At 46.0% G+C, this 16,291-nt stretch overlaps 1 protein-coding gene across 1 annotated transcript in view; it reads left to right on the top strand.

Moving 5' to 3' along the window:
• Window positions 1–13,387: 13,387 nt before the first annotated feature.
• The window catches only part of LOC121870397 (formin-like protein), a gene marked incomplete in the record, with an annotated part of 115,630 nt that continues 112,726 nt past the window's right edge, over window positions 13,388–16,291 (top strand). The window contains 1 exon segment of the mRNA XM_042372224.1: window positions 13,388–13,600. Within this exon segment, the coding sequence (XP_042228158.1) occupies window positions 13,403–13,600 (198 nt within the window).

Below are 16,291 nucleotides of genomic sequence, written 5' to 3'. Positions count from 1 at the left end.
ACACTGTCCAGCGGGTGGGACACTGTCCTGTGGGTGGTGACACTGTCCTGTGGGTGGTGGACACTGCTACTGTCCTGCGGGTGGACACTGCTACTGTCCTGCGGGTGGTGGACACTGCTAGCTGTTGGGAGGTGGACACTGTCCAACGGGTGGTGTGGACACTGTCCTGTGGGTGGTGGACACTGTCCTGTGGGTGGTGGACACTGTCCTGCGGTGGTGGACACTGCTACTGTCCTGCGGGTGGTGGACACTGCTACTGCTGGGGAGGTGACACTGTCCATCGGTGGTGGACACTGTCCAACGGGTGGTGGACACTGTCCTGTGGGGGTGGACACTGCTACTGTCCTGTGGGGTGGTGGACACTGCTACTGTCCTGTGGGTGGTGGACACTGCTACTGTCCTGCGGGTGGTGGACACTGTCCTGTGGGTGGTGGACACTGCTACTGTCCTGTGGGTGGTGGACACTGTCCTGTGGGTGGTGGACACTGCTACTGTCCTGTGGGTGGTGGACACTGCTACTGCTGGGGAGGTGGACACTGTCCAACGGGTGGAGGACACTGTCCTGCGGAGGTGGACACTGTCCTGTGGGTGGGACACTGCTACTGTCCTGCGGGTGTTGGATACTGTCCTGCGGGTGGTGGACACTGTCCGTGGGTGGTGGACACTGCTACTGTCCTGCGGGTGGTGGACACTGACCTGCGGGTGGTGGACATTGTCCTGCGGGTGGGACACCGTCCTGCGGGTGGTGGACACTGTCCTGCGGGTGGTGGACACTGTCCTGCGGGTGGTGGTCACTGTCTCGGGGTGGTGGATACTGTTAGAGGTGGACACTGTCCAACGGGTGGTGGACACTGTTCTGTGGGTGGTGGACACTGCTACTGTCCTCAGGGTGGTGGACACTGTCCTGCGGGTGGTGGACACTGTCCTGCGGGTGGTGGACACTGTCCTGCGGGTGGTGGACACGTCCTGCGGGTGGTGGACACTGTCCTGGGTGGTGGTCACTGTCCTGGGGGTGGGACACTGTCCGTGGGTGGTGGTCTGTCCTGGGGGTGGTGGACTATCCTGGGGGTGGTGGACACTGTCTCGGGTGGTGGACACTGTCCTGGGGGTGTGAACACTGTCCTGGGGGTGGTGACACTGTCCTGGGGTGGTGGACACTGTCCTGGGGTGTTGGACACTGTCCTGGGGTGGTGGACACTGTCCCTGGGGTGGAGGACACTGTCCTGGGGGTGGAGGACACTGTCTTGGGGGTGGTGGACACTGTCCTGCGGGTGGTGGACACTGTCCTGGGGTGGTGGGACACTGTCCTGCGGGTGGTGAACACTGTCTTGCAGGTGGTGGACACTGTCCTGCGGGGTGGTGGACCTTCTCTGGGGTGAACACTGTCCTGCGGGTGGTGGACACTGTCCTGCGGTGGACACTACTACTGCTGGGGGAGGACACAGTCCCCCGGTGGTTCTCATGGCTGGGTGGTGGACACAGTCCCGGGTGGTAGGCACTCACGGGTGGGTGCTGGACACAGTCCCCCGGGCGGTGGGCACTCGTGGCTGGGGTGGGGAAACTTGGGTAGGGTATGTCGGTGGCAGCATACAGTACAGTATACTCAACACAGTGGGTGTGTCTAGCGGTCACCAGGCCAGGCCAGGCCTGTGTTCTCCTGGTTATCTTATCCGAGAGAGCCGCCCATGTTCGGCCCCCTGTTTCCATACCTTTCTCACCACCACTATGGATATCTGTCTGCATGAGGTGGTGTGAGGTAGTGTGGGAATGAGGTAGTGTTGAGAGGAGGTGGGAGTGGAGGTAGTGTGGGAGTGGAGAGTATGGGAGTGGGGTAGTGGGGAGTGTGGGAGGAGGTACTGGGGAGGAGGTAGTGTGGGGAGGGGTAGGGGAGGGGTAGTGTGGAGGGTAGTGTGGGAGTGAGATAAAGTAACAGTTAGGTATAATGACAGCATTGGTGATGATATTGAACAGTTGATTTAGCAGGAAAACACAGATACTGAGTGAACAATAATAACAATGTTGACATGGCTGAACTTAGTGGCCCCTGATGTATACTGCATATTTATCACAAGGTATTATAGTAGAACATTTAGTATCATATGGATGACTACATGTTACGTGGTGTTAGTAAATACATATTACAATGTTACCAGTTTTATCAATATATATATATATATATATATATATATATATATATATATATATATATATATATATATATATATATATATATATATATATATATATATATATATAAAGAGTTAGTTCATGTGCGTAATCTGGTAAGTGGAAGGAAGTGATACAACATACTGTAAGTTGTGATGGGGCGAAACAAATATACAGACACAGCCAGAATCATGTTGTATAAAAGTGTTATAAAATTATTAATTTTTAGAGTTTAAGACAATTCTGTGAATATCTCTCCTCGGATGGGTTGGGGTAAGTTGTTCCACACAGTTAGGTTGAGAGTGAGTGAGGTAAGGCTGAGCCAGGAGAAGTATGGGTGGCAGATCATGAGACCCACGTGATGGGTGCCGGTTGTAGTATACGGGAAGATAACTTTGACAGTAATGATGCTTGACGGTGTGTAGTGAGGTCACGTTCCAGTGTGTGTTGTGTCTACTGGCTATGGTCTCATTCTATCTCTTTTACTCCCAGTTGTCAGTATTGTGTGATGCTGTGTCGTCCTTCTAGGACTAGGGGATCACCCGAACAATAGACACACCGGCTTATTTCACTAGAAAATTGATCACCCGAAAGCTAACTTAACGTTATAATGACGTAGCTGCAACACACATGCACACACCACACCACACACACCACACCACACACACCACACATGCACACACCACACACACACACACACCACACACCACACCACACACACACACCACACACACACACACACACACACACCACACATGCACACACCACACACACACACACACCACACACATGCACACACCACACACACACACCACACCACACCACACACACACACCACACCACACCACACCACACACACACACACACCACACACACACACACCCACACACACACACACACCCACACACACACACACACACCCACACACACACACACACACACACACACCACACACACACACCACACACACACACATGCACACACCACACACACACACACCACACACACACCACACACACACCACACACACAACCACACCACACACACACACACACACACCACACACACACCACACACACACACACACACACCACACACGCACACACCACACACACCACACACGCAACACACCACACACACACACCACACCACACACCACACCACACACACACCACACACACCACACACACACACCCACACACACACACACACACCACACACACACACACCACACACACACACACCACACACACACACACACATCACACATGCACACACCACACACACACACACCACACACACCACACCACACACACATGCACACACCACACACCAACACCACACCACACACACCACACACACACACACACACACACACCACACCACACCACACACACACACACACACACCACACACACACACACCACACACGCACACACCACACACACACACACCACGACCACACCACACCACACCACACACACACCACACACACACACACCACACACACACACACACACCACACACACACACACCACACACACACACACCACACACACACACACACACACCACACACACACACACACACACACACACACCACACACACACACACCACACCACACACACACACACCACACACACACACACACACACACCACACCACACACACACACACACACACACACCACACGCACACACCACACACACACACCACACACACACACACCACACCATACACACACACACACACACCCACCCCACACCACCCCACACACACACACACACACCACACACACACACACACCATACACACCACACACACACACCACACACACACACACACCACATCACACACACCATACACACACACATGCACACACCACACACACACCACACACACACCATACACACACACACACCACACACCACACACACCACACACACACACACACACCATACACACACACACACACCATACACACACCACCCCACCCCACACCACACCACCCCACACCACCCCACACCACACACCACACCACACACACACACACACCACACCACACACACACACACACACACACACCACACCCCACACACACCACCATACACCCCACACGCACCATACACCCACACGCACCATACACCCCACACGCACCATACACCCCACACGCACCATACACCCCACACGCACCATACACCCCACACGCACCATACACCCCACACGCACCATACACCCCACACGCACCATACACCCCACACGCACCATACACCCCACACGCACCATACACCCCACACGCACCATACACCCCACACGCACCATACACCCCACACGCACCATACACCCCACACGCACCATACACCCCACACGCACCATACACCCCACACGCACCATACACCCCATCACGCACCATACACCCCACACGCACCATACACCCCACACGCACCATACACCCCACACGCACCATACACCCCACACGCACCATACACCCCACACGCACCATACACCCCACAGCACCATACACCCCACACGCACCATACACCCCACACGCACCATACACCCCACACGCCCCATACACCCCACACGCCCCATACACCCCACACGCCCCATACACCCCACACGCCCCATACACCCCACACGCCCCATACACCCCACACGCCCCATACACCCCACACGCCCCATACACCCCACACGCCCCATACACCCCACACCGCCCCATACACCCCACACGCCCCATACACCCCACACGCCCCATACACCCCACACGCCCCATACACCCCACACGCCCCATACACCCCACACGCCCCATACACCCCACACGCCCCATACACCCCACACGCCCCATACACCCCACACGCCCCATACACCCCACACGCCCCATACACCCCACACGCCCCATACACCCCACACGCCCCATACGCCCCACACGCCCCATACGCCCCACACGCCCCATACGCCCCACACGCCCCATACGCCCCACACGCCCCATACGCCCCACACGCCCCATACGCCCCACACGCCCCATACACCCCACACGCCCCATACGCCCCACACGCCCCATACGCCCCACACGCCCCATACGCCCCACACGCCCCATACGCCCCACACGCCCCATACGCCCCACACGCCCCATACGCCCCACACGCCCCACACGCCCCACACGCCCCACACGCCCCACACGCCCCACACGCCCCACACGCCCCACACACGCCCCACACACCCCACACGCCCCACACACCCCACACGCCCCACACACCCCACACGCCCCACACACCCCCACACACACCACACACCCCACACACCCCACACACACACCCACACACCCCACACACACCACACACCCCACACACACCACACACACCCCACACACACCACACACCCCACACACACCACACACCCCACACACACCACACACCCCACACACACCACACACACCCCACACACACCCCACACACACCACACACCCCACACACCCCACACACACCACACACCCCACACACACCACACACCCACACACACCACACACCCCACACACACCACACACCCCACACACACACCACACACCCCACACACACCACACACCCCACACACACCACACACCCCACACACACCCCACACACACCACACACCCCACACACACCACACACCCACACACACCACACACCCCACACACACACCACACCCCACACACACCACACACCCCACACACACACCACACACCCCACACACACCACACACCCCACACACACACACACCCCACACACACCACACACCCCACACACACCATACACCCCACACACACACACACACACATGCAGACGCACACACACACACACCATACACCCCCACACACACCATACACCCCCACACACACACACCATACACCCCACACACACACACACACACACCATACACCCCACACACACACACACACACCATACACCCCACACACCCCACACACACACACCCACCATACACCCCCACACACACACCATACACCCCCACACACACACACACCATACACCCCCACACACACCCCACCCCACACCCCCCACACACACACACCACCCCACACACACACCACCCCACACACACACACACACACCATACCATCACCCCACACACCATACACCCACACACCATACACCCCACACACAACCATACACCCCACACACACCATACACCCCACACACACCATACACCCCACACACACCATACACCCCACACACACCATACACCCCACACACACCATACACCCCACACACACACCATACACCCCACACACACCATACACCCCACACACACACACACACCATACCATACACCCCACACACCATACACCCCACACACCATACACCCCACACACCATACACCCCACACACACACCATACATCCCACACACCATACACCCATTAATAATTATACACCCCACACACTATACACCCCACACACACCATACAGCTGGATGATGGCTGTGCGTGAGTTGATTTATGTGGTGAGGCAGGAGCACAGGCTGCAACCATGCATCTTGGCTCGTCCTTTTCCTGATCCAGTGGTGCAAGTGTTGCAATGACTGGGGAGAGGGAGAGTTGCAATGGACTGCAGATAGCCCAGTTTGTTGGGTTTCGCCTTAGTAGCCTGTCCATCATGCATTGCTTTCCTCTGCCAGTGTAGTCATTGGGTTCCCATGTTGGTCACCTCTTCTGCCTATACAGTACTGCCATTTGGGTCTTGTTGGAGCTCTGTAAGCATGTCTGCCTGATGTGGGGCTCCAGTGCAGATTTTTTGTTCAGGGTTTACTCTTGTAGCCTTATACCTTTCAAGGTTAATCTGCAAGGCAGCATGGCAGTGGTTGGTAGGTGCCAGGACTCTTCCACATCTCTTAAAAAATATCTATTGTCTAAGTATGAATATTTCTTGTAACACCTACTATATTTACAGTACCTGCTTTTATTGTCCCATCAAAAACGTTTTATCGGAAATTATCATGTAAATAGATAAGTAATTACCATTGCAATAAACATAATTGCCAACTAGACATAATCCTGACAGCTCTGTACTCTTGTTCAACCTTATTACTGTACAACCCATGTTGTATTGCTTCCCCATTATACTTATGTTTTTCAATTCCACTGTAATTTATGTATACTATAAAAAAAAATAATTAGTGACACCTCGGTTAACGAAATTTCGGTTAACGAACTGCCTTCCATAAGGATCTTCAATTCGGTTAACGAACAAAAATTCGGTTAACAAATTTCTTACGAACCGACCTCAACATGTTTTCGCTTGCACTGGCCGGGCAACCAGCTTTAGTATCAGTCCGCCAATACATTAATCGGTTCTAGGGCTTAAATTCCTTACTATTTTAGTAAATATCAAGAAGTTTATACTATTCAATAATTTTAAAAGTTTAATATTCAATTTTTTAGTCATTTTAACAATTATTGAACATAATTGAAGGTAAAGTGACTAGTTTAAAGCGCAGCATCCAGCCTCTTAACACAGCAAACAGGCGTTAGTCTCTCTGTTTTCACTGGAGGTAACATCTTGCTTGAGACTCTTCAACTAAACGCTTTTTTTCTGTGTTTCCAAGCAAATTATTGGTCATTTTGAAATATATTTTACATATTGACAATATATAATGCAGTGCAGTGTTGATTTAAAGAAAATAATCTTGAAATACACCAAGAGAACTAAAATTTTATGGGTGAAATGGTGCCATGGGGTGACTTCTCTTCCACCCCAATGCCTTCTCTTCTTCCTTCTCCTCCACCCCCATTCTAATTCCCATCATCATCATCATCATCCAGGAGCCTTCTACATACACACCTCAAAGTAAGTGAACTTTTCTACCATTTTTGTTGAATTTAGGAAATTTTCGGTGAGCTGGAACCAATTACCCAAAAACCCATTGAAACAATGGTTTCGGTTAACGAACTTTTTGGTTAACGAATGACCTTCTGGAACGGATTGAGTTCGTTAACCGAGGGGTCACTGTAACTAAAAAAAAATAAATAAATAAAATTAATAAATATTGAAGTGATTAACCGTGGTAACATTATGAGATGTTTTTATTTCCACCATACTATTGTACTATTCAAGATGATACTAAATGTTACATAATACTTCCTTGAGATAATTGTATAGTACTGTACTGTACAGTATATATCAGGTGCCTAAAAGAGAGCTCAGGTTCTCAACTGGCTCAGCCATGTTAATATTGTTATTATTATCCACTCTGTATCTGTGTTTTTCTGGCTAAATAAGCTGTTTCAATTCAATTCAATTCATTGGGCTTATGCACTATTCCTCTGGGCCCACTGCTGCTCTGAGAGCCCCTGTTGGTCTAGCCTAGGCCCATGAGGCACCCAGTTACCATGTTGCCATAAGGTGGCACAGCAGGAGTCTTGAATGTGAAGAGGCTGTGTACTGGTAGGGGAAAACTTACGCGAGTTGCTTCCCTGTTTGCCACAAGGGCTTGACAGCGGCAGTAGCTGAAAGTAAGAGGAAGCAAGCAGTGCTTGCACCTAACACTTAACATACTGTTTTGCTGTCACACTAGAAGCATTATACCACCCTGTACACACATACACACACTCTCCCCACTCCACTCACTGTCTTGTCAGCTTTCTTGACTACATATACCGCCATCTGGAAAAACGTCGTCGCCTTCATTGACTTCACCAAAACATTTGATCTGGTCGACCACAATTTAATCATCAATAAAGCTATTGACCTCGGGTTTCGAAGAAGTCTTATACCGTGGCTTACAGACTTCCTAAGTGACCGATGCCAAGCCTTATGCTTCCGAGGAGGTGTCAAAACTTTTCAGTCACTCGGCTGTGGCATCACCCCCAGGCACCAAGATGGGATCGCTCTGCTTCCTTATGCTTACGGTATCAATGATGCTGGAAATATGTCGACGACTCCACCATTGGGATCAATGTCAACAACTCGGCTCCCAACTACATTGCCCTCCAGGATTTATTGGTCTCCAAAATTGGGCCACTAACAACCACATTACCATCAACCATACCAAAACCAAGGTTATGCACATCAACCTCTCCTCCGACTTGTCCCACCCCCTTCCATTACTTTGGACCCCTACACATTCCAGGTTGTAGACTCCACGAAGCTCCTTGGCGTCACTATAGATAACAAACTAAATTGGGAAACACACGTCAGTGAAGTAGTCAAATCCTCCAGTTTTCGTCTCCACCTCCTCCGCCGACTAAAGTCCCTTCGAGTTCCTGTGCCTGAGCTCCTCAGTGTTTACATAACATTCCTACTTACCAAGCTCACCTATGCATCCCCCTGCTGTCTTCCTCTCTAAATGCGACACATTGTAAACACCTAAAAAAACGTGCAGAAGAGGGCATGCAAGATTATTCTTTCCCTCTCCTACTCCACATATCAAGAAGCGCTCAACACACTGACCCTCTCGGCTCTCTCTGACCATCACCACGACCTCATCCACAAATTTGGTGAGAAGCTTCTGCACAATCCTCGACACTGGCTCCTACTTCCACCCAAGATCCCTCGTCCGCGAAAAGCTGTTCGACACCACAACTGCATCCAGCCCATACGAGCACATACTGATCGCTATAAGAACAGCCCAGTCCCAACCATTGTAAAAATTATCAACAACTCGTAATCAACCAGTGTATTCACTCCCAGTCAATCTTACCTTTTTGCACTGTCACTATGTTGAAATGCCCTGTGGTATGACCTTCTCCCCTCCTAGTTATTATATATCATATTTATATCACTTATGTTAATTGTATATTATTTGTCAATCAAGTGACCCATTCCCCAATTATGTAACTGTATATATTCAGCCTTCTGGCTGCCATGCTCTTTCAATAAACCATCAATTAATAATAATATTAATAACATTATTATTATTATTATTATTATTATTATTATTATTATTATTATTATTATTATTATTATTATTATTATTATTATTATTATTATTATTATTATTATTATTATTATTATTATTATTATTATTATTTATTTTTCATTACGATTAATATTATTATTATTACACAGTACTGTACAGTGGTTCCTTGGTTAACGAACACAATTCGTTCCAGAAGGTCGTTCGTTAACCGAAAATTTTGTTAACCGAAACCATTGTTTCAATGGGATTTTGGGTAATTGGTTCCAGCTCACCGAAAATTACATAAAAAAAAAAATATGCAGTAAAGTACACTTACTTTGAGGTGTGTATGTAGAAGGCTCCTGGTTGATGATGATGATGGGAATTAGAAGTGGGGGTGGAGGAGAAGGGAGAAGAGAAGGAAGTGGGGGTGGAAGAGAAATCACCCCATGCTTGAAGCTGTCATTTCACCCATAAAATTTTAAGTTCACTTGGTGTAATTCAAGATTATTTTCTTTAAATCAACACTGCACTGTACTATATATTGTCAATATGTTAAATAAATTTCAGAGTGACCAATAATTGTACTGTAAAAACGTAAAAATACTCTGTGTTCAAGAGACCCATAAGCAAGATGTTTCCTCCACTGAACAGAGACACAAACTGAGGCCTTGGTGGATGAGTGAAGTGGCTGATGGGTGTGCCAAAAACAAGTTCCCTGTACTGCAATTATGTTAAATAAGTGTTAAAATGACTACTGTAATAATTTTAATATAAAACTTGGAAAATTATTGAATAGTACAACCTTCTTGATATTTACTCCAATTTTAACGAATGTAAGCCCTAGAACCGATTTCTGTATTGGTGGACTAATCTTCCAGCTGGTGAGCAAGCCAAAGCATGTCGAAACATTTTCGTAAGAATTTCGTTAACCGAATTTTTGTTCATTAACCGAAATGAAGATTCTTATGGAAGGTAATTCGTTGACTGTAAATTCGTCAACCGAGGCGTTCATTAACCGAGGGACCACTGTATACAGTACTGGGGCCGGATACTCAAAAAAATTTATGGGACTGTATGTCGTTGCGTACCCGTAACTGGACTCACAGTCTCAGATTGGCATACTCAAAACACAGATGGTATACTCAAAACCAATATTTGACATTGAACTCCGTAAGTTACCGCAAGTAACTTACACCAGCTCCCGAGGTTGTGTAACACTCTCAACCCGGATGTAGTAGTGACTAATTCCCGATTGTATAGAAAATAATAATAATATATGTTGTAATAATGCTTGTTAGACTTGTTTTATCATAGAATAATGAAGAAAATGTTTTGTACATCAACATACTGAAATATAATATTTCACTTTGTCTTTTTCGTAACTTTTTTGTTGCCATAATAAGCGGCTTGAGTGTTTGTGTTTGTCTCAGTTTGGAAGAGACGCATCTTTTGTCTTCTTACACATTATAAAGTATTTCTTGCCAAAATAGAAGGTTTGTATTGTTCACACTTAGGGTAAAAATATGTTTTATGACTGAGTAAACTTGCAGATAGAACTTATTAATGTTGTATAGCCGTAAATATCCCTCAGTAATGAAAGCCAATATGAGGTCAAGTGAACATTCCTGCCAAGACTTCGCCTTGTTTTTCTAATATTCAACCAATAGTCTTAGCCTATTTTCTTATGTATATGGCTTATGATAACATGAAAGGCTATAAATTTCCATAGGCTAGCCAAAATTAAATGATATTAGGCGTAAAATATGGATTGCAATTAACTTGATTAATAGGTGCCTATATAACTGCTTTTTCAGTCTTAGGCAAATAAATGTTTAAACATGGGGCCTACTTAATTTAGTTAGAACATGAGGATTATTTAAATAAGAAATTATACTAATAGGGTATAGGTTAGATAGATAGGTTTGGTTATGTTATGGTATGTTAGGTTAGAGAATGTGTACATGGTTTTTTGGTGAGCGTCAGGCCGTCAGTGAGACACTTAGTCTAGCAGCTACCTTAGGCTTAGTTCCAGACTTTCCTTGAACATTATCATAGGTAGAGTATTAATTTAAGAAAATTTACGGCTAATCCGATATATTTTCAGGTTTTAAATTGTTGTTTTTTGTATGAACTTGAAGACAATTCAGACCAAATGTTCCCAACATTGAAAGGAAAACACCAGGGTCTAGGCTAAATGAGTAATTTAAGAGAAGTGATTTGTCATTTAGGTTAGGCAAGGCTATGCTATCAATAACCAATTTATTTGAAATTGCCCAGGTTAAGGCTATCTTAGTATAGCTTATGTGTCTTGTCACAGGCCAACATTATGCAAGGGATTATTTACCTAAATTCTAGTGGGGTAAAACACCAAATACTGTGAGATCTCTGTTAGCCAGAACAATTGGTGAAGAGCACTACCGTGAATGAATGAGTGTTTTCCCGTTAACGAGACATTTATCACAAATCAAGAAAATATCCCTCATCCCCAGAATGTTTATGGTAATGGAAAAATTTTCTCGGTAGTTCCTGCAATTGCCCATTACATCATCTTTCGAACCCAGAAATATATTCCCCATCTCACTGAAATTAGGTCGTCTCTTCTTGGCTGGTGGTCCTTCCATGTTTACAATATAATATTACGTGCGTCGCTCTCAGCTGATTTCTCCTTCTCTTGTGATTGGTTGATGATTTTGTTAACTGAGCGTTGATTGGCCAACTAGCATCTGCACTGACATCTACCGTCCGACAAGAGAACTTAATTTACAGTGTAAACACTAGAGTTACGAGAACTTACGGAAGGCTTACGGAACCATAATTAAATTTTGAGTTTGCTAAATTTATGGTAGTGTAAGGCTTCCACAATATATGGTACTGTATCATGCTGAAAAACGTAACTTATGAGGTGTTTTGAGTATCCGGCCCCTGGTACATATCATTATACTTGTATAATGAATAACATATTTTAACGTACAATGTTAAGTTAAATAGAGATACAGTATTGTATAACATGGATAATAGGTTTAAATTTTCACTATTGTGTGCTCATTTTCGGAAGGCAAATTAAGGTGCCTACTTTCTCTAATGTGCATGTGGTAGTGTGTATACAGTATACAGTACAGATTTGGATAGGTACAAAATGGGATATTTATTGTTTTTAAATATTTATTTAATGCATCGAGTGAGTTGGTATTGGGTGTCCGATGTTAGATACAATATAACGTATTGGTTGTATTTGAAAGGATTTGTATGAATAAATGGTAGAATTTCTCCATTGCGTGTGTGTCAGTAATTGTAGTGATGAGTTGATGTGGTGCATTATTTGGGTGATTGTATGTAAGTCAATCATGTTGACCATACTGTATATATTTCAGGCATCAATGGACTTACCGCCGGACAAGGCGAAGTTGCTTAAGCAGTACGACGACGTCAAGAAGTGGGACATGATTTGTGACCAGGAGCGAGTGAGCGCCAAGGATCCTCCGTCACACTACCTCAACAAACTCAAGACTTACCTTGACCCAAAAGCTTCTAGGTCCAGCAGGGTGAGTTTTGTTGTAGCGTGTATATGTGGCGCAATTAGTCAAATTTCTCTTTCTTATATGTCAAGTTTTTCTTTCTTTAGGACCACGTACACATGTACATAAAGGAGATCTTGCACTCAGGATGGAGGTGAGAAAGGAAACTCAGAATAGCATTGACTCCATGTACAGTCTCTCCTCCACTTACGACGGGGTTCTGTTCCGACAATCAGGTCGTAAGTCGATTGAGTCTTAAGTTGAACCGATGAAAACAATACATAGTACAGGTAATAATTGTAAATCTTTTACCTTTTTAATACACAAACTGAGCGGGATACGACGTGGATGCTGTACACACGCGGCAGTGTGCCAGCCGAAGTTGTCGTAAGGTGTCGTTGGACATTACGACCAAATGTCTGGACTCGAAAATGATGTAAAATATTTTAATATAATATAATATAACAACAATGACCATCGTAAGTCTGGGTAGTTGTAAGTTGAGGAGAGACTGTATATTGTATACAGTATACAATGCAGTGGGATGCTGGGGAGTTGATTTGTGGGTGAGCTGCTTCTGGAGAGGAGGTGTTGCCAGCTGGCGAGCGTTGAGTAGAATGACCTTCCTGGTGAGGCAGGGGGATATTTATATAATCCTGCCTACTCAGGGTCACAGGTGTGAGATGAAATGCGCCGATGATTCACTGGGCAAGGACGGCAGGTGGCCAATCAGCGAGTGATTCAGGGGCAAAGGCTGTGGTATGGAACTCGCTGCTCACTGCCTGTGGCGAGGAGGTAGAGAATTTGTAGGGAGTTAGCTGCTACAGTGTGCTCTTTATTTTTAGTAAGTTTTCCCAACCATTATTATTATTATTATTATTATTATTATTATTATTATTATTATTATTATTATTATTATTATTATTATTATTATTATTATTATTATTATTATTATTATTATTATTATTATTCGCTCATTGACGGATTTCAACGAAACTCTGTAGGATGTTGCCTGTAAATTAAACAATGCAGACCAAATTTAAGTGTCTTACATCAAAAGTCACTATCACAGGAAAGCCAAAATTTTGTCCAGACCAAAACTTCTTTACTGTACACAGTTTGTAATACAGATATATTGAAGCAACTTTACATGAATATCTGTACTGTAATTAAGGTAAATGTGGGGGAAACGGTTATTGTCCAAAGGACTTTATGGAATTAAACCAATATTTCTGGAGGTGTTATTTGTGTGTATGTATTATACTAAACACGACAATGCACAGAACCCAACAGGCCCCCCAGACCTTTCCGGCATATACTCGATAACTCGGCACATACGGGGCTCTGGCATTGCCGAATTATCCCAAATTCCTACTTATCGAGGCACTTCCCCCTCCTACAAAAATACACCAATAAAAAATTATCGACCCATATATGTGTACTACAGTATATGTAATTACTTAATGTAAACAGTAAAACTTACCAACACTGCAGGTGAAGAATGAAGCATCATATGACAGATGCATGGTAGGTGACACAGAGGCATGGTAGATGACACAGAGGCATGGTAGGTGACACAGAGGCATGGTAGGTGATGCAGGAGGCATGGTAGGTGATGCAGGAGGCCAGATATGACGAGATTTTCCCAGATAATTTTATATATCTCAGCTTTTCCCGAGTTATACTAATACATTCCAAGACCATATCCATGCCGAGTTATATGAAATTCCGAGTTATCAAATGCTGAGTTTTCGAGGGAATTCTACCAATGGGGGTTTTTGGAGAATACCGAACCAGCACAAACACAATTAATAGAAGTATTTTTCGTGATCGTGGAATAACTAGTACCTGTGATTGGGGTTAATGAGACGCAGTGGTAAAAGATAACCCTTCTATTCCCCAACACTACAGACGGAATCAGTAATTGTACACATACACTAGAGTAACTTCCGAGCTTAGCTTACAACACTACAATGGGAAACAAAAGCTGTACGTACATGGCATCAACAAAATTATTAAGACATTTATTGCATCCGAAAAGAACTAATAATGCATATCACTACATTACCCTTCTCACTCTTACTGGATACTTCTCTAACATCCTGTTCCTTCAGCTTCCACACACTCCTTCTTAGAATACAGTATACACCTTCCTTTCTCTATGATAGGGGTCACCTGCCCAAGTTAGATGGGAACTGCACTACACGAGGAGGTGATTTCTTCTCTGGAGTACCTAGCCGATGAATCCTCCAAGGATTCTGCCAACCATTATGATGATTGACAACAATGATATGGCTCCCAGTCCCAGGCGAAGAGGGGTGCTAAGAATCTCACAGTTTATCAATACCAGACACATTATCAAAATTGCGATATGGAATGTTTGAACAATGACACAAGGTAGTAAACTTGAACAGGTGGAGAGAGTGTTCAAACAGTACAAGATTGACATTATGACATTGAATGAAACAAGATTGGGAGGAATGAATCGAGTAGTGACACCTGATGGAAACAACTTGCTTGTTTCTGTTAGAGAGGATGATTTAAGACGAGATGGCGTCTTGTTACTGTTGAGTAGAAGTGCACTGAGCGCTGACAGAATGGAAACCAATTGGTGCAGGAAGAATGCTGTTAGCAAGACTGAAGTCTAAGTAAACTAATATGAGCATTGTAGTGTGTTACGCGCCTGCAAATACCACCCCAGATGAAGTGAAAGATGCT

Source organism: Homarus americanus, unplaced genomic scaffold (assembly GCF_018991925.1).
Source record: "Homarus americanus isolate GMGI-L3 unplaced genomic scaffold, GMGI_Hamer_2.0 scaffold40856, whole genome shotgun sequence".
Taxonomy (NCBI): Eukaryota; Metazoa; Arthropoda; class Malacostraca; order Decapoda; family Nephropidae; genus Homarus; species Homarus americanus.
This window is presented reverse-complemented; position numbering and strand designations above follow the sequence as displayed.